The sequence below is a fragment of the Corvus kubaryi genome, unplaced genomic scaffold, assembly GCF_017639235.1.
Source record: "Corvus kubaryi isolate FWS band 111438036 unplaced genomic scaffold, C.kubaryi_AGA036_p1.0 37382, whole genome shotgun sequence".
NCBI lineage: Eukaryota > Metazoa > Chordata > Aves > Passeriformes > Corvidae > Corvus > Corvus kubaryi.
The window spans coordinates 6,096,140-6,118,905 of record NW_024581124.1 but is presented as its reverse complement, the minus strand read 5'-3'; the positions used below and the strand labels follow the sequence as shown (position 1 = coordinate 6,118,905).

At 40.0% G+C, this 22,766-nt stretch overlaps 1 protein-coding gene across 3 annotated transcripts in view; it reads right to left on the bottom strand.

Annotated features, from left to right (window-relative positions):
- DNAH10 (dynein axonemal heavy chain 10) overlaps positions 1-22,351 on the bottom strand; it is a 51,665-nt gene extending 29,314 nt beyond the window's left edge. For 2 of the 3 annotated variants that reach the window (XM_042034855.1, XM_042034858.1), the window contains exons 1-35: positions 22,023-22,351; positions 21,613-21,711; positions 21,008-21,123; positions 20,405-20,588; positions 19,581-19,738; positions 18,671-18,901; positions 17,884-18,074; positions 17,226-17,424; positions 16,324-16,518; positions 16,004-16,174; positions 15,143-15,319; positions 14,613-14,786; positions 13,812-13,981; positions 12,982-13,133; positions 12,427-12,591; positions 11,764-11,971; positions 10,738-10,894; positions 9,122-9,598; positions 8,813-8,971; positions 8,351-8,476; positions 8,172-8,274; positions 7,760-7,938; positions 6,961-7,172; positions 6,512-6,668; positions 5,841-6,074; positions 5,617-5,739; positions 4,598-4,831; positions 3,872-4,095; positions 3,114-3,383; positions 2,838-3,021; positions 2,423-2,557; positions 1,869-2,021; positions 1,124-1,312; positions 875-1,021; positions 115-306 (exon numbers count right to left, since the gene is read on the bottom strand). In XM_042034855.1, coding sequence (XP_041890789.1) covers positions 115-306; positions 875-1,021; positions 1,124-1,312; positions 1,869-2,021; positions 2,423-2,557; positions 2,838-3,021; positions 3,114-3,383; positions 3,872-4,095; positions 4,598-4,831; positions 5,617-5,739; positions 5,841-6,074; positions 6,512-6,668; positions 6,961-7,172; positions 7,760-7,938; positions 8,172-8,274; positions 8,351-8,476; positions 8,813-8,971; positions 9,122-9,598; positions 10,738-10,894; positions 11,764-11,971; positions 12,427-12,591; positions 12,982-13,133; positions 13,812-13,981; positions 14,613-14,786; positions 15,143-15,319; positions 16,004-16,174; positions 16,324-16,518; positions 17,226-17,424; positions 17,884-18,074; positions 18,671-18,901; positions 19,581-19,738; positions 20,405-20,588; positions 21,008-21,123; positions 21,613-21,711; positions 22,023-22,239 — 6,462 coding nt within the window. In that variant the 5' untranslated portion in view covers positions 22,240-22,351. The remainder of the gene's footprint in view (positions 1-114; positions 307-874; positions 1,022-1,123; positions 1,313-1,868; positions 2,022-2,422; positions 2,558-2,837; positions 3,022-3,113; positions 3,384-3,871; positions 4,096-4,597; positions 4,832-5,616; positions 5,740-5,840; positions 6,075-6,511; positions 6,669-6,960; positions 7,173-7,759; positions 7,939-8,171; positions 8,275-8,350; positions 8,477-8,812; positions 8,972-9,121; positions 9,599-10,737; positions 10,895-11,763; positions 11,972-12,426; positions 12,592-12,981; positions 13,134-13,811; positions 13,982-14,612; positions 14,787-15,142; positions 15,320-16,003; positions 16,175-16,323; positions 16,519-17,225; positions 17,425-17,883; positions 18,075-18,670; positions 18,902-19,580; positions 19,739-20,404; positions 20,589-21,007; positions 21,124-21,612; positions 21,712-22,022) is intronic. The other variant, XM_042034854.1, reaches the window with a different exon arrangement.
- Positions 22,352-22,766: the final 415 nt, after the last annotated feature.

Here is a 22,766-nt window from a genome sequence, read left to right as displayed (position 1 = left end):
GATTAGCAGCTGATCTGTATCAGGTAAGTTTTCCTGGAGCCACTCCAGAGTGCAACAATGCATCTGCAGCCTCATGTTTACAACAAAACCTCACACAGTTAACATTCTTTATACCTGGACTGGTAGAGCAACATAACCTCGTTCTTCCAACGCTTGTTCTACAGCATCATTAAAGTTAGGGTAGCGGACCCGAGGGCAGTCCAGGCCAGGAAACAGGTCAGAGATTAGGCCACGGAAGAGAGGCACATCTTCAAACACAAATTTAGGAAGATTCATGTCTCGCAGAGCTCTCATTAGTACAACATCCTAGACAAAACGCAGCAAAATCAATCTTTACCAAACAGTTTACTAATCAGCTAAAATGAGGTACTTCAAAACTTTAAATCTTTAAAAGCTATTGCCTGATTATTTCAGTACAGCTTTTAGAATGTGTTTTGTCATCAGTTCCTAGTAGGAAAAACAGAGGTTATTTCATATGGATTAAGCACATCAGTAACTAAGAATAATACGCTGCCTTTTTCTGCCATGTTAATCGAATGCCAAATGGCTGCAGTGTTCCACACCACAGCTTCCCTGAGCTGGAGCACTCACTGTTCAAAAATCAGTTTTTGCTAGTCATCCAGAGATATTCATCTGGCTGCTTGCATCCTGGATTTAACAAGCAGAAAAATACCTCATTTTTCATAGATTTCCCTACTTTGACTGGAGTTCTAATGGCAGAGAGCACAATGGAACTCAATAAGAACAAAGTGAAATAATAAGACAAATACCACCAATGTTCCTATTTCCAAAGCAAACTACATCAGGTGGGTAAACACATCCCCTTCCTAATGAAAAAGATGATATGCCCAGGGTAACTAAGCAGCAAATCTACCTCGCTGAGGTCTGCTGATCCTCTTTTCAATTCTCCAGCCATCACCAACACTGACTTAAGGGCACGCAGTCCAAAATCATAGTGATGTTGTTTAGAAAGCTGTTCCCTGGCCAGCTTGTACAGCACTGTCATCTTTTTGGCAAGGACCTGTTTGAGATTTAATTTAAATGATCACGAATGTGGACATTGCTACTGGCCATGCAAACATGGGTGGGCACATGGGTATGGGTAACAACAGAATTTTCTTACCTTTGCTGTAAGGAACCCTTCAGAAAACAGCATTATTTCACAGATCTGCTGAAGATCTGGTACAATAACAACCACAGGCCTGAAGAGAGCTTTTACAGACTCAGGGAGCTCAGTCCGGCCAGCATAACCAGGATTCATTGTAATAAAAATGCCGATACGGCTATCAAGGGAAATCTCCTGTCCTTCAAACTAAAGGCATAAGAAAACATTAGAACAATGTGAATTAGGAATTTAAAAAAAATAATACTATTTGCTCAAAGAGAAAACCAGTAATACTGGGGTACCCACTTAGGACAAAGTGCTAAAATATTTAGTTTTAGACAGTCATCCTGATACGAAGAGTGGAATGAATGTACCTTCTTTAAGATATTTCACAAGCCTCAAATTTTCTGTCTGAGGTTTTTGAATTTCAATAAGCCTCAGTAAATAGAGCCTCACAATTCACATCAAGTCAAGTTACTCCTGTTCCTTATTACTACTAGACTATTACCCCATTAACTTGCTATTATCCTATTAAGATCACTTTTATCTCGCTTCACAAAGGAAGAAACTCACAAAGGATTAGGCAATCAGCAAGGATTTAACATATTTCAAACCAAAAGTACATACTCAGGAGTTTGAAATGTTCAGCACAAACAAATTACAGAAGCAGCAGCCCTTTGATCTAATGATGGGGTCTAACTCTGAGTCTTGGCCTGAAAACCAAGATCAGCTTTCACAATTACTCTTCTTTTTTAATGTTTACCTGAAATCTTTTCCACCCCTTCATTAATGCGTTTCGAATCGTCTGAATCTGGGAAGAAATTACTGAAAGCACGGAAGCATCAATGCGATTGAATTCATCAAAGCATCCCCACGCTCCACACTGGGCAAGACCTGAGAAAATTTTACCCATTGCCTAAAAGGAACAACAAGAAAAATTTCTTAGCAGTGAATATATAAAACAATCACCATCAAAAAACTTTGGAATACACTAAAATTCTTAATGCTGGATAAACTTCTGGATGTTTACCAATCAATCCATCATAGGGTCTTGCAATAATTACTTGCCAGGTACAGATTGGCTATCATAAGCTTAAACACATATCATTACAGTCATTGCTCCCCTGCTTGAAAGGGCCTGAAATTCCTTCAGGAATTTATTCAAAATCGACATTTTTTACTAAATTTAATTATCAAACAGTGTGGTATCTCTAAGGGAGATACTTATGCAGAAGTTCAGAGTATGCCCTTATCCTGGGCACTGATAAAGAGCAGAAATTGGCATTTTATCAGAGAACACAGATCTTTAACTCTTACTTTGAAGTCCATGCCTTCTCCACAGTTTGTCACTACACACAGCAAGCCCAGTGCTTTGGCCAGATCCTTGGTTGTTTCTGTCTTCCCTGTACCTGCTGGCCCTGCTGGTGCTCCTCCCAAATACATTGATAGAGCCTTTGAAGACAGAACAAAAAGCAAAGCAAAGCTTGGATTAGATTTATATTAGGTTGGTAACAAAACCACAAATGAACCCTTGGGTACAAAAGACCTTAAACTTTATCTGTGAATGCCTTCTATACTGTCTTTGCAGCAATGAGGTTAGAAGGATATCACTACTGATTTCAAACAGCGTTCACACTGGCATCTGAGAGACAGCAGGAAGAGGCACTACAACAAGGATGTGACAGGCTGAGTATAACAGGGGCTTGTTAGCAAAATGTCCTTGAAGGCGCACCTGTGTGAGCGTGAGGTAGATGCGATCGGTGAGCGGGGTGATGACGAGGCGCCCGTTGAGCCCCATGTACTCGTAGCCGTAGGAGAAGGTGCCGCTGCACTGCCGCACCGTCAGCTCGTCCGGCTCGCGCTCCCAGTAAAACCGCAGCTGGCTCTCCCACTCGAACTCCTGAGCCTGCAGAATGCTGCGCGACAGAGCTCACGTGAGCATCGTCAGAAGGACGGCGATACAACTTACACATTTGGGAGCTGCTCAGAAGCTGGAGGTGGTGCTTACCTGTCTCTGACGAATACGTCGATGATGTCTCTGGCGTGCACATCGATGATGAGAACAGTGTTGTATTTTTTCCTGTCGTTTTTGCTCAAGGGCATTGTAATGCGGGTAACGAGGTCATCGATTTGCCTGTGCATTTTTTTAGCATAAAGTTTCATTGCCTGCTTTTCTCCCTTTTTCACTTTTCGAAAGACATCCTCTACCTCCCAAGTCCACCACACTTGATTAGCAGCAAGCACCATCATGCCTTGGAAGAGCAACATCCAATCAACTCTACGGAAAACATATATAGTGAGGGAGGCTGAGTTACTGTTTATTTTAAGTAACTGATCAGGAAAGAAAAAAAAAATACAACAACAACAAAGAAGTTCCTTCTGTTCCTGCAACAGCTACTACACAAGCCAAACTTTTCAGAGATAGACAGAATTCTATCGAAGTATGCTGTGGGATTTCAAAAGCCTAGGAAATATTCTGATAGAAAAGCTGTCTGTTCCATGTATAAAATTCCCAAGTGGAATTCATCATGAGAAAAATATACTGAACACACAACACCAAAAATAAAACTCAAGATTTAGGAAAACAGATACAAGAGATTATATGAGAGGTTAGTTAAAATAGTGCATGTGAATTTATTCATATCCCTCCACACAGAGAAGTACAGACTAAATTGTGTAGGAATTTAAAAATTATGCCTTTTCTATATCACTACAGGCTCATAGCAACATATCAGGTTGTGTTATCCTTGACACTGATTGTTTCACCTGCTTCTATCTTCACAATATCGAAAAATGGCTTCCTTGGTGAGGCGTCTGTTGGTCCGTCTCATTTCCTCCAGCACTGCTGTCATCCAATTCTCCACTCTGCCCACGGCAGGAACAACCTGCCGGAACTCCATCACCTCCCCCTCAGCTGAGATCATGGCTGTGGCGATCTTCTCATCATTGTCACCGTCCTGAAACCTCAGCGAGGCTATATTATCAAACATCTGAAATGCAGCAACAAAGAAATTCACGGGCACTTTAGAAATAAAGCCTCCAAGATGTAAGTGCATGCAACCCCCAGCTCTTCTCCAGAGAAATGGATCTGACTCCTAAGTAATCAAATGCAAATGCCAATATATAGCCCAGCAGCACAACTGCAGAATATCAAGCAAATAATCAGGCCCAAATGACATTGATTTTTTTTTTTTCCTAGAAAATAAAGATCTAGGAGGAGCTACAATCTGTGAGGACAGTTCTTTAATAACAGATCATTCTGGTGTATCTTGAATGCTCCTCTACCATAACTGCTACCAACCAGTGTCAGAGCCAGGAGAGACTGTGCATCAGATTTGATCTGGTTATTCAGAAGCTTCTTCAAGATGCTGCCAGGATGCTCTTTGTATGCAGAAAATATTCATGCATCCCTATGAGCATGTACAGTACAGTCTGTTGAACTTTTTAAAGCACCTAAAAGCACAAGGCACTGTGGAAAGCCAGACACTGTACCTTTATCATGTGTTCCTGGACACAGAGTGCGCTGCTGCTGCCAAGGATACTGAGCAACTCGTCATCAGATATAAAGAAAAATCTCGGGAAAGCATTTCGCTTGGAATCCAAATAATCATTCAAGCTTTTCTGGCATTTCTCCAGCACATTGTTTATGTGACGGAAGTCTGACAGACGATTTGGGGCTTCACAGCAATTTTTTATTGTTGGGTCTTTTACAGTTTCATCCATTATCTATACAGGGAGAAAAGGAAGTTTCGAAAATGTTGTACAGCAATACGTTATATTAAATTATATTTAATTAATGACAAAGCATGCCAACAGCACAAGCAGTACAGGTCCTGATAGAAGTGAATCAAAGGTTTTTAAATGGTTTTGAAGTGGTTTTGTGGTGCTGCAGTGCTGTATGAAAACACTAAGGTAGTATGCTTATGGAGATACAACTGTAAAAGCAAGTGTAAGCCAGACAAGCCTGTATCCCCAGTCAGGCCAGCTTAAGCACATACCTGACTTTGCTCCTGTACACAATGGTACTTTAAGGAGTGATCAAACATTGTATTTAGAAATCACAGTACTCTCTCAATTTCGCAGATGGGAAACAGAAAAGTAAGCCATATTCATACCAGGAATATGTGTTCAGTATGGGAGCAGTGGCGTGAACCAGGAAAGCCTTTTTAGCATATCCATAGGTCCTCAGTCAATAGGAACACATGTAAGCTTCTTATTATCATGGTAAAGGTGAAAAGATGCAAAAAACAATAAAAGGAAAAGGAGATTCTGCCTACCCCAGGCTGCCAGCCAAGGATCTTACCTCTGCCCATCTTAGCTAAATCAGGAGAAGTCTTCTGGTTATGACAGATGTGAAGCAAAACAAAATTTCTGGGTTCCCCAATCTCATATTCAATGCATTATAGCACATCATTCTCAGTATTACACATGTCACAGAAGACCATAAGCAACTACGGAACTGGAAGCAAAATGCACTAAATAATTACGCTGATCACAAGTCAGTCACTTGCCTCTTTAAACATTTTGTCTACACGATCAAATATTTTGACTTCCTCCGGAAGCTGTGATCTGATATCTCCACCAACAAAGATGCTCTCCAGGTACATCCATTTTCTCTGAACTGTTACCCAGATCTAAGAATCAAATGTTACCATCAGAGGAAACAGAAGTACAACAGAAAATCTGGATTATAAATAATAAACATTAATTATTTAGTCCAGCACTTTCCTCCTACCTCAGTTACTTCACCAATCAATGACAGAGTTCTTTCCCATTTTTGAGCGGACGACAGGAAAGGACCCACAAATCGACTGCCCAAAACACTCTGAAGATTGACATTGTTGTCATCAAGAATCTCTAAAATTTCCTCTACAGATCCCAGAATAAAGCCTCGTGTCTCAGTGCCTTTGGTGTACACTTGTATAGGGAATTTCATATTTTCCCATGTTTCTATTATTTCCTTCATTCCCTGCATGTGGACATAAAAAGATGCATATTTCAGTCTTCAAAAACAGGAGAACTATAATCTTAGCAAAAAAATGAAACAACTAATCCAGCAAAATTTTTGCACAGATTTTCTAACTCTGGTTTATAAAGAAGAGTCTATTTCAAAAAGCATGATAGCAAGAGAATGGATCCTTCTTCTGATCCATTTTCATAGGACAAACTTTCTTACTGTAATCATAGAGATCCAATATGCTGCTGCCAAAGCAAGTTCTGCGAGGATTCTGTGCCAGTAGGAGTCCATTAACAGAGCTATAGATCTTAGTTCTCATGAGCTACACTACGGCAGCTCCCTGAAGATAGCCAAACTTGCAGTCATGCCAATTTAAATCTCAAATAAAACTGATTGTTGTCATCCTTGTCTTTTTAGTTTTATTACGATTCTATAATTCAATATATTACCTTCTCAATGCTAAGTTCCTTAACAGCAGTTCCAACTATTTCACTGATAACATTGGTGTGTCTGTGAAGTTCCATAGCAAACATATTTTCCAAAGTGAATGTTTCTGTTTTCATTTCAAACCTTGTTCCTGTTTTCTCCATAAGGTCTTGCCAATGCCTGTTTTAAATTGACACATCAATTTAACACCATGATACAGTAAAAAACCAAAACAACTGTAACATATAATAATGAACTCATGTTTAGCACTCTGCTGTTTAAACAAGAGCTACAGTTTGAATACATAAAGTATCCCAGTCATTGCAGCCACCTTTCATGCTACTACACAAGTTCATTAGGCAGAAATAAAGTTCCAAGCTCCAGGATATGGCATGACCACAGTAACAGAAAGTTCTAACAAAACACATCAAATACTTCTACATATAGTGGACATAAATAAATCAAAACAAACCTTTCTCTTAAAGCTTCATTTTTTAAATCAAGCAACAAAGGAATGGAGTCCCGAAATGCCTTCATTTTTTTTTCCAGTTGGACACCTATTGGCATACTGCGCACTGGTCTGGGCAGCTTCCGAAGGGCTTTCAGAAATCCTTCAATTCCCTCCTGAAGAACCTTGACATTGAGGTTTATCCAGAGTGTCTGAGACCATTCCTCTTTAGCTGCCTGGAAACGAGGACATTAAGAAGGGAAAAAAAAAAAAAAAAAAATCATACTCCTTTTAGTTTTGACCCCCAAAATGTAATTGTGTTACATTTTACCAACATTGGGAGAGACAAGTTCATGTCCAAGACCCATTCATAGCCAAACACAACAAGTTGTAGAAGTAGTAGTAAAAAAGAAATATGAAGAACAGGACCATACTTTACAGGGCATTTAAATTTCGGAAAAATAAAACTTCTTAAAAAGTAGTTAAAGCCCAAGATACCCATTGTCACCTGTACACATCCTATATCCAAAAGTAGTTTCACTGAACTGATGAGGAACCATGTGCAGTAAAATGCCATCCAACAATTATTAGAGGCTGGGAGAAGTCTGTTCCTATCTGATGTGTTCAGTCCACCATGGAGACACTGATAGTGCTGTACTAATATTAAAACCATTTCAAAGTGATAACCAATTTCAGGGCATAGCTAATTTCATGCAACAGCTTCAAAAAGAGTTGACAGTAACCAGGGGGTTACTTCTTCTTCTGTCCCCCACCTTTGTGCATGAACACGTGTGTGTCCCTGCAGACTTGGTGTGATACTCACTTTTTGTTGTGCATAAATGTCATAGACCTGCTTCAGAGCTTTTGCATCCTTCTGTGCTTTTATTAAGTTTGGATACGTTGTTGCTGGCAAGTCTAAAAGTTTCTCAGCACTAGCCAGTTCCCGCTGCTTTTTTTCCAGTCTCTCTAATTCTTTTTCAAACATAGCCATGAGTTCTAGTCCTGGGAAAGGAGAGGAATTTTTCCAGATAAATAATCCCAGGGTTTATGGGAAATAAATAAGACAGAATTTACATATGGTCTGTAGATGTTCTAGTACTAAAGATGTTCACATTCCAGGCTGATGAGTTTGTATGTTAATAACGAAAGCACAGTTTTCTTGTTTTACATAAAATTTGAATTGTCCAAAGACTAGTATTCTCAAAGCATCACTTCACACACATTAATCCATTTACCTTTATCAAGATCATCCCCAACAACACCAGGCCCCTCAGTCAGGAGTTTCTGAAAAAACTCTTCCGTCTCTTTGCTGTAGTCCTCAATTTGTTGTTTTGTCACCTAAAGAGAACAGCGTTCGTTTAAATAGTTTTCCTTTCCATTTCTAATTGTTTTCCATACTAATTACAAATATTACCTTTGTGAATGTTTCTTTTACACCTCCTTCACAATCTAGGTTGCGACTGACTTCTGCTGCTTCCATTAAGAGAGTCTCCCACGCTTCCCTAAGATTGTCAGACTTCTCTTGCTCTTCTTCAGCTACCTAAACAAAACAAGTAGCACCTCTCACAACACATAAGTAGGCACACACTTTCACAAGAAAGTGAGGAATATGTGCTCACATTACAAACATGCAAAACACAAAATCAATACTGAGGCCACCTCAACCAGATTTAAACACATCCCATACGTCCATTTTCAAGTGGACATACTGATTTGAGAGGGGAGTCTGGACTACATAGTCTCCAGACATCCCTTCAAACCTCAACAATGCTGTAATTCTGTAGCACTTTTCAAAAGGAAAACATTTCTTCATTCACATGAGATGCATTTGTGCCCCTAGCTCAGATCTGAAAGGTTTGATGAGACATGCACTTACTGGAATATTGTACAAAGCAAGAGTTCTGTATCTCTCCCCAATGTCCAAATATCTCAGTTCCACCTCGAGGGACACGCCTTTGATCACCCCAAATGTGCTAAGGATGACTCTGAGATCGTCCAGGGTTTCAGGAGGTCTATTCACATTCTCTGATAATCTCTGTAAAAAGTAAAGATCATCTCCAGAATCAACACTGACAAAGCAGTTGTTAGAATTTTAACGAGTCAAACACAAAACACAAGCAAATAACATGCCAGATTGATTTTTAGTCTATGTGAAAAAGATAACAAAAAAACAGAGAACACCTACCTGAATCTCATCTTGAAGCCTGAAGAGCTCCTCTCTTGCTAACTCATTAAGCAATTTCCCAAGTGACATCACCCAGCTTTTAGCATTCTCCTGCACTACAGAGGCTAAAGGAGCCAGCTGAAGCCTGATAAACTGTTCATCTTTAATCAAGGTCCGCTGACTCACTTCCCGAGCTACCTTCATGTAGAACTGCAAGTGCTCATCAAAGATAACACAAGCAGGGTTTTCTGCAGCTAAACGGTCCAGGACTGCGCCTTTGTCCGATTTCCACACCAGGTCATACCTCTTCCATTCATTCAAACACTTGTTGAGAGAAGCCAGGAGTTTATGGACATTCCCAGTGATGAGAACAGCCTGTTCAATTATCAGAGGGCTCTGGGAGACATCACTGTAAAAGCTGAAAGTGACAACTTCATCCGCCTTGACGTGCTGAGGAGGGCATTCAATACATGTACCGTGCATCCATCGTACAAAATGCTGGAGTTTTAAAGACAGGGTTGGAAAACAGTTATCCTGTTGAGGCATTTTAGCTAAATCATTCATAGAATCATTAAGGTTGAAAAGCCCTCTAAGATCACTGAGTCCAAGCAGTCCAGGACTGTCAAGCCATCCACTAAATCATACGTGTCCCCAAGTGCCACACCTACACACCCTCCAAAAATGGTGACTCCACCACTTCCCTGAGCAGCCTGTTCCAATGCTTGATAACCCTTTCAGTGAAGGAATTCACCATTATTTAGGACATAATGTAGGAAGTGGTGTGAATGATTTCTCAAATCAATTGCTTTTCTGACAGCAAAAAAGAGACCACACTTTCCCATCACCTTGAGAAAATTTCATCCTAACAAAACTTTGCCATGCATTACTCAATCTGCTTCTAAAATCTCTGCTGAGCAACAATATAGCATGACACAGAGAAAAAGGAATTGGCTCAGTCTGCATGCAGCAGTGGAGCAGAACAGCAAATCTGAGCACAAAAAGCACACAAACTAAATTTATTCATTTCAGGCGACATCTGGGATCATTTGTCCATCAGCGCAGGGCAGGAACATTGTCACATTATTTGGCTTCTTTTCAGGAAAGCAGTTCAATGTGAAACTCTGCAGGAAAATATTGCTACATCACTGTCAGTAAGTTAGATACTTCATCTAGATATTTGCTGTCCTAGATGCCTTTCTCCAACCTTTTCTGAACTGTCTTTTCTGCTGCTTTTAAGAAGAAATGTAATGTAGAGGAGGCCATTCACATTCCTTATTCCATCTGCTTATTTATACATCAGAAAGCAACATCTGCAGTGCAATCTGAAAAGTACTTCCTTCTGATGTATGATGATTTATGGAACCAAATCATGTCCTTACACTGGAAACACTACTAAAAAGTAATCAACAACTTTACCTGAGTAAAAATTGCATGTACTTTTTTCCTGTGATCATCAGATTGTAAAATTAGGACAGTATGTAAAATTAGAACAATGTATTAGATATTTTGATTTCAAGATAAAGCAATTTGAATCTCCCCTTTGACATTTATGCTTACCCAAACATAAAAAAGATTAGCTCATTATAAGCACAAGCAAAAACTCTGGCAACAAAAAAGAAATCTTTATCAAAAATCACCTTAGTGACCTCAACACAGTGTTGGATAGCTTGCACAGTCATTTTTTCAATCTCACTGGCATTAGGTTGCAGGGTTACCTCAGGAACAGATATAACAGCTTCTATTTGTAACAGTGGCACATTTGCAAGAACGGTTGCATTAAACGCCTGTAAATTCCTGAGAAAGGAAAAAAATAGTGTCAAAGATAGAAATAATCAGGTGCTGCCCCCAGGGAAATGCCCAAGAGAGGCTGCAATTTTCAGGTGTGAGCTTAGATCTGTAACCTGATTTCAGCTGGAAACACTGACGTGCCTGGGAACAAAACTGTCCTGCTAAACTGATTTAATGCAAAAGCTTGACTTACTAAAAGAAGCTGTTGGAATGAATGAATGGAGATATTTTGGTGCAAAAGGATCCTCAGACCATGGTCAACTCCACTGCAAGAGCCCAGACAAGAAAGCACAGCAAAATCAGCTGAGCATGGATCAAATTACAAAACATGGAGCATGGGGAGATGAGATGGATGGGAAGCTTAAACAGATATTACAGCAGAGCTGCAAAGCTCAATTGCAATAATACCTTGCTTGTAGCAGAAGCCTTCTTACTATCTTGCTACAGGATTGGCCTCAGCCAGTGCAGAACAAGTAAAACCTTTGTTCTTGGACTCGTGTGCCCTGCAGTACAGGGAGTGACACTGACACCAGGAACTGACACCAAGTTCTCAAAATCATGTTCTTTAGGGAAACAAAACTTTGATTTTAGAGATAAACCAGGGAAGTGCAACTACACACATTGCAGAAAATGTGCCTTATTTCTCTCTTCTGCCAACAACATGCCAATACACATTTTCTCAGAATTTGGGTTTCCTCTGTACCTTGTTATCAGTTCTCCATTCTTCACAGGAAAAAAACCAGTAGAAATACAAATCTGCCACAAACTGTAAGTCACTGATGGGTTCAAACAGAATGTCAGTACACATACTCATCAACAGATCCAGGAGAACTTGAAGATGACTGGAAAACCATTAAAGCAAATAATTGACTTACTTCACAATTAACTGTGTCAACACCTGATAAATCCTATGTTCCCAGTATGCATAATAGGAAGCTAATTTTGGAGATTTGCCACTGTTTGTATTGGCAACTCGTCCTTCTACTTCTATTAGCAGTTGTGGAATTGCAGAATACTTTCTAACCATGTGTTCCACATCTTTTACTTGTTCACATTTAACATAGTCAAAAAATTCTTTTGCTCCTGCAACAGATAAAAAAAAATAGCATTATTAACTGCAAAAGATCTAGCAGTTTTATACACTGCAATATTTACCTGGACTTTATTTGCAAACATGAAATTGATCTCATATAATGATAAAAATATCTTCACTTATTAATGAATTAATATTTCAGCCCTCTGAAATATGGATTTTATGTGGATTCAATTATTTAATAGCGACCTTTTTACAACTATGAAGTGTTGAAAGAAATTTGATCCATCAGCCACTCAAGCAACAGAGAGATCTGGCAGACAACCAGCTCGCTGCCATTTCCATCTGAGGAAACCAGTTCCATCCTCTGTTATGCCCTGAATTACTACTATAACCAGTTTTGGTAACAATTAAAAGGGTTCATCTTAGCAACTAAAACACCAAAGTGGGAGATAAAGAAAAATAAAACACCATAGAGCTTGGAAATGAAAATATAAAGACTTACCAGGAAGTTTGTCACCATTTTTTGAACATGGAAACTTAAAGAGATTTGTTGATTCTATGGACCGAAGTTTGCTGCTTATGTCTTTAGAAATATTATGGATCTGAAGGACGAGTAACTCAAACTTCCCAATGGTTTGTGTACACTGGACAATAAATTCACCAATACCTTGAAATAAATCACAATCATTTGGGTTTTTTCTCTTTTAACAAGTATTTCACCAATGCATCAAAATTGCCACAACCAGATGTGTTTTATCTCTAAGAATGAACCACGGTTCTGCAGAATCATAGATGAGATGTTTTCTCAGCTAATCCTTCATCTCTTGCTCCCTTACAGCTCTTAGCTAAAGGTTTCTAACCACCTCCAGTGTTTTAAATATAATAAAAACACAAGAAATACCCTCCTGGATCAGAGTTTGTCTAACCTGCCACTCTGCCCCTGTGGCAATAGGATGTATCATATGTTCTGCAATCATAAAAAATAGACTGCAGAACTGAGGAGACTTTAAACTAAAAATAAATGTCTAAGGCCATTTAAAAATAGTATCTCCATTACCTACAGACTTCCACGTGAGTCTTTTGTGTCCTGCTTTCAATATTTTCCAGAGTTCTTGGACATAGTCATCAAGAAGTTTGGTTTCTGCTTCATTCATCATATCCATTAATTTGTGATAGCGATCCAGCATGGCTTTCAGTTTACTTGTGTACCTAAAGAATGTAAGAAACACAAAACAACAAAACACAAAAATTACTATTTTCTTGAAAAACAGCCCTGAACTCCACCAAAGAGCAGAGAACTTACATCATTCTATTCAAATTTCCATATAAAGCAAAATTTGCAGAACTAACCAGTGAATATGTATTGATTAAAACTCATTTCCCACTGAAAACAGAAGAAAAGTTTGATATGGCTCCAACCTCTCCTGCGCCAGCTCAGAAAGCCCCAGTTTGAAGCACATAAGTGAACTGAACAGGTGAACTTTAAAATCCAGTTAGAGACTTACTGGCACATCTGTGTGCTAAATGTCTGTGATAATTTGGACACAACTGACTTATTCAAGGCTGTACAGGAAGAAAGCAGTAGTGAGTTTAAATGAGCTGAAATCTAAATGGCAGTAACAATTCATTGCAAATTATTTTCCTTGTTTTCTCTCAGATTTGGATGAGTTGTTAATTTGTATAACAGTCCTGCAGCATAAAGGATGAAAAGAGTGCCAGAGAAAAGCTTATCAGTGCAACTTGACCGTTAAATTGTACCCTTTAAAAAAAAAAGTCACTAAGGACTCTCATATTTCCAAAATTTGATGACTCAGGCTCCTTTCGAGTTTGGAGTGAAATCACTTGCCATAAGCCTGTATGTGAGCAGATACTCTGTTTCAGCCTTACCAAAGGTATTTGTCTTCCTGTAATGCCACATATCTTGCCATTTCTGGGACTGGAAGCCCAAGTTGTTCCATGTACTTTGTTTCAATTATAATCTCTTGGATTTCAGGAGAAAAATTCAGAGTGAAGCAGACACTCTTCTTAGTGGTGACAGGCTCCTCTGCTGGAGACCTCTACAACACAACAAAGAGCAGCAGAAAGGAGAGGAGCACCAAACTGTTACACTACAAAGGAAAGGTGAGCTTTTGGAGACATTTGATATGGCAGCAGATAAAAATCAGAATGACTGACATCCAGAGCTTGTGGAAATGCCTTTAAAATTTGACAGCAGCGTCAGCATTCTAGGATCAGAAATTACACAGAACTCCCTTTTCCAGTTGTTGATTACAAGAAACAAACCAAATCATCTCTGTTTACACACTGCTGCAACCAGTTACAACAGAAATCACAGGGGAAATTCCGAGTCAGACAAAAGTTTAGTAGGAACAGGATTCTGTAAGATCTCTGCTGGAAACCTGCCTCTATCTAACTTCAGTCCCACGTATTGTAGCAATGTCCCAAAAGTGTTGTACCAAAACCTAAAAATTAACAGGAACTACAGCTCAGAACAAGACACATAGAAACAACATTCAACGATTTGCCAAGTGATTCAGGAACTATGTCTTATAAAGGACCACAAACAATTCTGAGCTCAGACCTTTTTCTAGATCTGTGTTTAAAATATTACTCTCAGAAGATTCTCGCTGACCATCATGTAGGTTTCAGTTCTCCCCCTCAGAGAAGCCTGGTACACCATCTTCTCACCTGCTCAGAAGTCTCTGGATTAACACGTGTTGCAGCCCCATCAGTGACAACAGTCAGTAGAGTATCTTTCAGTAACAATGGAAGCATGTGTTCTGTCCTCTCTCTCCACTGACGGTATTTTTGATCTTCATACTCTTTCATTTTCTTGGCCACTTGGAGATATTTGTGTTTCACCTAGAAAGGACAAGTCTGTAGAACTCATTTTAAAGACCACGAGAAATGTTCAACTAACCTGTCCTAATATGGTATCTCAACATGGTTTCTGTTTTTTATTAGATAAGAGAACAAGTAATGAAAGCCTTGTCATTAATGCAGGCACTGGAGAATTTGGGCTCTTGGATTATGTAATTGATTTCATCACTGTCTCCCTGGGAAACAGTGGGAAGGTTCCAATCCAGTTTTCACATCTAACATGGCTTGCTGTGCACAAAGATTTGGGACATCCCCTCACATTAGAGCACTTTCACATCGTTAGAAGTGCGTAACAAAAGTATTTCTTCCTTCATCAAGTACCAAAAGAACCAACATACTTCCTTTCCACGTTCAGTAGCAAGCAACTCCTCTACTTCTTGGAATCGAACAATGGTGTGCTGGATCCGACGGAAAAGGGATCGGGACCAGGCTATTGCCCCAGCCACTGGAGGATGGTTCTTGTACAGAGGCGGATCCTTGAGGTTCTGAACAAAGATTTGCTTAACAATTTCAACCTAGAAGAGAATAAAATATTACAAAGAATCATTTTCCCACTGCTTGTCCATGATCACTGTCTGAGACACAGCACAAGCTCTGAAGCTAATTCCAGTGGCAGTATAAAAATAATTCTTTTGTCTACCTTTCTCTATCTTACGGAGTTGCCATTATGGCAGCATTTTCTGTAAAATTACATTTTATTGTTAAGTTCAATGTTCTTTGAAATATCAAGAAAAAAGCTGACATGAAAAGCTTTCCGACATACAGGCTTCTTCTATATGTCGGAATTATTTCTGTCTTCCAAAGTTGATCTCTGACACATTTTGGTCATACCATGAACTTGTCCACTACAAGAAAGCTGTAGGGTATAAAAGATCCATTTTCTCAGGAAGGTCTCCTGTTGAGCTGCTGGTTACAAGGTGCAGGAATAGCCACAAGCCTTGCTGCATTCAGAGCACCTTCCACTTCCCACACAGTGTCTCACGTATACAGATGTGCACAACCATTTCAGCAAATTAACCAGACTATTTCTCCAATCGGCTCCAAAAAGAAGAGAGCAATTATCATATTTATTTATAAAAGTTTTCAGTCTTTTAGATAGTAAATGACACCACACAGGTATTTAGACATATACAGATTTATGATTTTCATCAGGTAAAAAACTTCATGTACTAAATAAAAAAATCCCTAAACTGAATTACCTCTTTACAATATTTTTCCAAAACATCACTGAACTTCTTCATGAGCTGCTTACGAATAGTTTCACGAATCTGGATTTGTTTGTACTTTAACAGCATGTCAAAAGCAGTTTCTGCTGATCGAAGGGTCTTAAAAGATTCATCAATAAATCTTTTCATCTTTTCTTCAATATCCTAAACAAAGGAAGAAAGCAAAGAAACCCTGTCACTTAGAAAGTCATCCTGCAATACCAAGAAAGGGTGACAGAATGAAAATACTTTTTAATAATAGTAGTTGAGCTTATTTTTACCATTTTTTGGGAATCACAGTATATGGTACTTACTGTAAGGTCTTCTCTAAATTCTTCCAAAACTAATTCCCAGTCATGTGCACTTTCCATGCTAAAAGGGTCAAATGTCAGGTCTTCCATAGGACTAATTATTATATTTACTTCTCTCCATAGTTTATCAACACCCTTTGGATTTTCTGTCACAGTTGTCAGTTCAGGAATAAATATATTGTAAAGCTCTTCAGTGACCTATTAATTCAGAAGATCATACCATAAAGCTTTCTTTTTAGTATTTTTTCTGCCACTTAACACATTATTGTTAAATTTTTCCTTTAAAAAATATCAACCACTCAGAGAATGATCAGTTTGTGCTGTGATTTAAATTTCAAATATTTTAATACAAGACACTGAAAAAAACCACAGCAATCTACAGGCCCAGCACTTCAGTTTTTTAACTGATAATACTCAGTTATTAGTCCTTTTCACTCCAATTTTCACACAGTTTGTACATACAGTTTATTGATGGACCATATTGCTAATTGCCCTGGCTTAAATTAGCCTAAGCACAGCATCTCTCCATTCATATGTTATTCTGCAATTAATACACAGATTCACAGATGGCCAAATTTTGTATTTTAGTATACATAAATGGTATTTTATCTAACTCATCTCATTAAGCTGGCAACTCATGAAAATCACAAATGTGTGAAACAGTTGCTGCAAGTCTCTGTGTTCATACCATGAACATGGTAGCACCTTTCCCCAGCCAGTACCTGCAGAAGAGTTATTCCATCTCCAGCATTAAACAGAGGTTTGCTGGAATCAGAGGCACCACTCAGGTCTTAAGCACAAAACTAAAAGCTGTTAACAAGTCAACATCTACAACACAAAAGACTCTCCTCTACAGAAGAAGACAGTGATTACACAATCTCTTTATTTATTGTCTATATTACTACCTGAAAAACATCATGCAGCTCTTGACATATTGAAGCCATATAATCAGTTTTCTCAAATAAACGTTTCACATCAAATTTCCAGTATCTCTCACTTCCTGATTCTTCAACTTGGATACAAGTAGTAAAATAACATTTCTTCCATTGTTCAAGAGTGGTTTTGGCTTCTGTTACTTTAATTTTTGCAGCACCTATATCTTCTCTATTAATCAAATCAACACAATTAAGATATTATAGATAGAAATACTATAGATAAAAAAATTGTATCTCAACTGGAATAATACCCTGGTTAAGCAGCTTTTAATTATCCAAGATCTAAGGAAAAATTATAAGTTATTTTCAATGTGATTTTGAGAGGAGATATTATTTCATGACTGATTTTGATTATATTTATGCCACTTTTTTATCACTGTATTTCCATTTGTTTTATTGTTTTATGTCCTTTCAAGACAAGAGGACAAGCACCTATTTCTTCAGGGCTGATTTAGTAATTTATGACAATTACAAAATAAATTGACTTTTAATTGACCTTCTAATACAACTTCAGACGGTTGAAAAATGCTGACACCTATTTGGTGGCAGTATTACCTACTGCACTTCGTGTAAGACAAGGAAAGCTTTTAATAAATACAGCCCAGTTAAAGAGGAATCCAGCACTTACCTAAACAGCGTTTGCAGATCCACAGCTTTGCGCACCCTCGTGGAAATCTCCCATGAAATCCGTTCCAGGAGGGGCACCATGCGCTCATCCTTGTTGTAGTGCCGAGACATGATCCACACCATTCTCAGGGCATTCAGCAGGGAAGGGATTGTATTCGAGGTAACATCAGCCAGAGTGCCAGTTGATAAATTCTATGAAATGAATATTGTGGATGTCATGAAAACAATACAAATTCACATTTGATAAACTAATATTTATTCTGTAGATTCCCCAGGTTAAGAAAGTCTGTGAGATTATTAAATAAATAACCTGGACAAGGAGACATCCTGGTGCCTAAATAACACATGTGGTTAACAATGTGCAAATCTGCATCTTTTGCTCCAAATGATTTTAGGTCCTGATTTTAAATTTTGGCTCAACTCTTAGTTTGGATGATCTTTAATACAATTTAAACTTTGAAACATCAGCTGTAATTTGTGGTTGAAACCACCCAAAAAAATGGAGTAGAGAAATGTTTTGTTTTCCCCAGATCAGCTATGCCATCAAATTCTCCCAAGGTCGGACTACAAACCAAGTGCTCACAGCTCTGGCTTTCAAACATTAGAACCACTGTATTCAAACAAAATAAGCAACTCTTCTTTAAAATTAAATATAATTTGTTAATCTAGAGTGTATCTTTATTGCTGACAAAAAGTGAAAAAATAAACAAGAGGTGATTACATCAACAGAGAAACCAAACTCAAGTAACTAGAGTTCAAACTTCCACAAAATTTTCTCAAGGAGGTACCTTCAAATGGCGTTCGAGAGTTGAAAGAAACTTAACATTATCTTGAGCTTCCATGTGATGTTTTTTGAGGTCACTCAAGAGTATCTGTAAATCTCCAGTAAACTCACATTCAGCTTCCTGTAATATTTCCAAGACTTTTTGCACCTCTGGAAGCTTTATCTGTTCAGTAAGAGCACTTAAAGTAGCATGCTTTTCACGCCAGAGGTCAATCTCTGCAAGTGGACTGTTACCCTACAGGTAAAGTGGAATCAAATAAAAAAATCTAAGTTACCAGTAAGAAAGAGTGAAAATTTATAGCCAGGATTATATTTGTTCCTTCTTTTCAATACACTTTATGCTGAGAGAAACTTGACATGGTTCAACTGTGCAAAAAGCCAGACAAAAGAAGATCCTTGAAATAAAGAGTTTTACACTCACTGAAGGGAGCTGCTTATGGGGAGTATATCCCTGAGCTTATGGCTCTTGTACAGGTGGCTTTAGTATGTTCAATGGTATTAGTTATATATGTGTTTGAAAAACCAAAACCTGAAAATAAGAATTTTTTCTTTTGTTTGAGATCACTTTTTTGAAAAAAAGCAAAAAATACAGCTGTCTATTTTACAAAAAAATTAATCACTGCAGCTTTTAGTACTTCATGGCTCTTTAGAAGAGTGCAGATAACAAAAGTCCCTTAGTTTTCCACAATTATGCTGTGTAGCTAAGATCTGCAGCTAATTACTTCATATTTTGTTTATATTCTACTTCCCAGAGACACACAGGTCCTCACTACTTTTGTTCTACTTTTCAAGAACTAGTGAATGGCTTTCCAACAACCAAATATGAAGAGGAATTGAAAATGAACACAGTTCTTGTGGGAAATTAAGCAAAGTCTCCAGGAATAAAAGCATCTTGCTGTTATAAGCAACATTACCTGGGGAACCTTTTTCAGTTGTTCCTGCAGAACTCTGGATATTAACTTCTGCCAGCTCACTGCACAGCTTTTCAGAGACTGAACCACTTCTGGAACTGTGGCGAGAACAGTCGTTTCTCCATCTAGATTTATAGTTGGCATCTCCAGTTTAAGATCTCCTATTGGAAGAAAATGCAAGGGAATGAACTCTCTTGTTCTGGCAACATTGGTAACGTGGCACCACTGGAATGGCTTTTGCCTTCCCTCTTGTTGGCACCTGCTCTGCCTTTCTGAAAATAGGGCAAAATAGATTCAGTTTTTTGACAGCTAACACAGTGCAAACAAATATACATTCCTAGAATACAGGAAAACTCTCAGCTTTCAAGTCTTAACCCACTCCCTAACTATTAAAAATTAGGAACAGGGTTTTACTGAAGATTATCAATCTGCCTATTGTAGGCCACTACGCTCTCCTTCATGGCATGACAGCAGTCCCCGGTAGGGAAGAGACATTAAACAATAGGTGAAAGTCTGGTTTGACCTACACATTCCATACCCTGCTATGGGCTGTGTCCCCTGAAGTGGTATGTCTACCCCCTCTCCTACTCTTACTCCAAACTGTTTGAAAGACTTACCACTGATTTCATCCATTTCTCCATGCTGCCTGCTATGCTTCAGGGTGGGAAAAGCACTACTGGTATCAGTAAAGAGCAGCTTTAATCAAATCTAGAGCTTCCCCAGAAACTGTATTTGTTATTCTTCATAAAGCCACTCTCAGGTGAACCTTGTTCTACTGCCATGTGCACTAATCACCAGGGCTGGCAGAGGCAAAACATTCACTTCACCTGGTATAACCAGCTGAGTTTCATTCCTCATTAGAGCACTAGAGTCTGCCACAGACTGTCCTTCCTTTTCTTCAGATTCAGTCTTAGACAAATTCCTTTCTTCAGAATCTGTGTTTTCACTGTCTGAATCAGAGGAAGTTTTCTCAGTCTGCTGCTGACCATAGGAAAGAGCTGGTGAAAACTCCTAGGATTCAAACAAGTGCCATAGGTTAGATGGCTCATATTAAAAAAAAGTCAGCTTACTAGCAAGTCACTTAACCATTAGATATTGTTCTCAAATTTAATTTAAGTGTGTCTCCTTCCATTTCACCTCCTTAGCATCATTCCCTCTGCCTCAGGTTCTGCAGGGGAATAGCTCCAGCATGTCTTTATGAAAGTCTGTGAGCACAGAAGTAAAGGTGTCTGGTGTCACAGTCTTAAATGATTCTCACAGAGAGAAAAGGGGAAACAAAATATCAAATAAGGATTAACAAAAACTTCATTCATATGAAGGTCACTTACTAAATATTAATCTTTCTTACGCATAGCCCATATAATACTAAATGGGCAAATCATTCCTAGAAACACTCAAGACTCCATATATAAAAGCTGTCACTCATTTACCTGTGAGATGGCATTCTTTAGCATCAAGAGAGTATCATCAGTCAGCATACCAGACTTTATCACTTGAGGAAGAATCTCATGAGCTTCAGTCAGGTCATTAGGTACAGCAACTCTTTCTAAACAGTATACAAATAGTATAAATCTAATTAATTGATACAGGAAGTATAAATCATGAAGTCCTCTTCATAATAAGTTAAAACTCCAATAAAACACTACTAGGTTTGGTGCAAGTCATGCTCAAAACTCGTGCTGGTTTTAATAGTGCAGATACTTTTTTCAGAAAGGTCAGAAAAATACTTCCATGCCATCATCTGGTTCTAAGTCTTTACAACCCAGCCTGATAGTTAGAAAATGGTTTTCTGTTCAAAAGAACAGTGGCCTTGATTTGAAGTCTTATTCTACAGACAGATGAGGAAAATCTTGCACAGAAATACTGTCAAGTGACAAAACATCCCTGATCCCTGGCTTTGAGTGTTTTCCTACCCAGTTAAATAAGTTGGATGTGCACTATCCCGAATCCCAGTCTCTATCATATCTTCACAATGAGAAGTGCTGTTTAATGCAAAACTGAAAACGCTGAGGCTGCAGTTCTTCAGGGCACATACCTTTGGTGTCTCTCAGAAAATACACAGTAAAATTTGACACAAATTCTTCAGGAATTTCATTAAAAGCCACAAAGAAACGCTCATTCGTGCCACCTGCATCTGCACAAATGCAAAATGGGAGGAAAGCCTGATATAACACTCTGCAGAGGGATGATGCAAATCCCACCAAGGCACAAACAGAGGGGACAAAATTCTAGAAAAGGGTGGGATAGAAGGGGTTCAGGAGGACACATACCAAGGGATGGAGAGGCAGGAAAAGGGGTAAAGACACAGCAGTCATGGGGCTACGAGTCAGCAGATGGGACAAAGAGGGGTTTGAGGGAGGGGGAAACAGGGAGTTGGGACCAGGCGGTGCCCAGGGAGAGCTCAGCGGGTCAGGGCAGCGGCACCCTCTCCCACCCACTCCTCACCGTCCCGGCCGGGCCGCTCGGCCCGCAGCAGCAGCAGCGCCGAGCCCGCCCCGCTCGTATCCTCGCTGCCCTCGGCGCCAAGGCCGAAGAAGCGCAGCACCAGCCGCGCTTCCTCGCCGCGGCTCAGCAGCTCCTCGAAAGACGCCGGGTCGCTCAGACCCAGCAGGGCGAGCGCTCGGTCCCGCAGCCACTGCACCCGCACGTCGTCCAGGCTCATGGCGGCAACCGGCCCGACGCCTCCCGGTGGCCACGGCAACGGTGCGGGGAGGAGCGACGGCTGCTGCCCGCCTTACGCCCGCTTCGGGAAGCTCCGCGCCCGCCTCAGGAGGCGCCTCGAGCTGCCGTGTTCCCGTACAGAGCCCGCCCCTCACGGCCGCTCCTTCCTCTCGGCAGCGGCCGCCCGTGCCGCTCAACACCGGCCGGCTGTCACAGCGACTCGCTCCCCTCAGTGCCAGTCGCCCCTCACGAGCGCTGGTTCCCCTCAGCACGGGCCGCCCCTCACGAGCGTTGATGCCCGCGGCACCGGCCGCCCCTCAGAGCCGCTCGTTCCCCTCCGCGCCCGCCGCCCCCCACGGCCGCTCGTTCCCCTCAGAGCCGCTCGTTCCTCTCAGCGCCGCTCGTTCCCCTCAGCGCCGCTCGTTCCCCTCAGCGCCGCTCGTTCCCCTCAGCGCCCGCCGCCCCTCAGCGCCGCTCGTTCCCCTCAGCGCCGCTCGTTCCCCTCAGCGCCGCTCGTTCCTCTCAGCG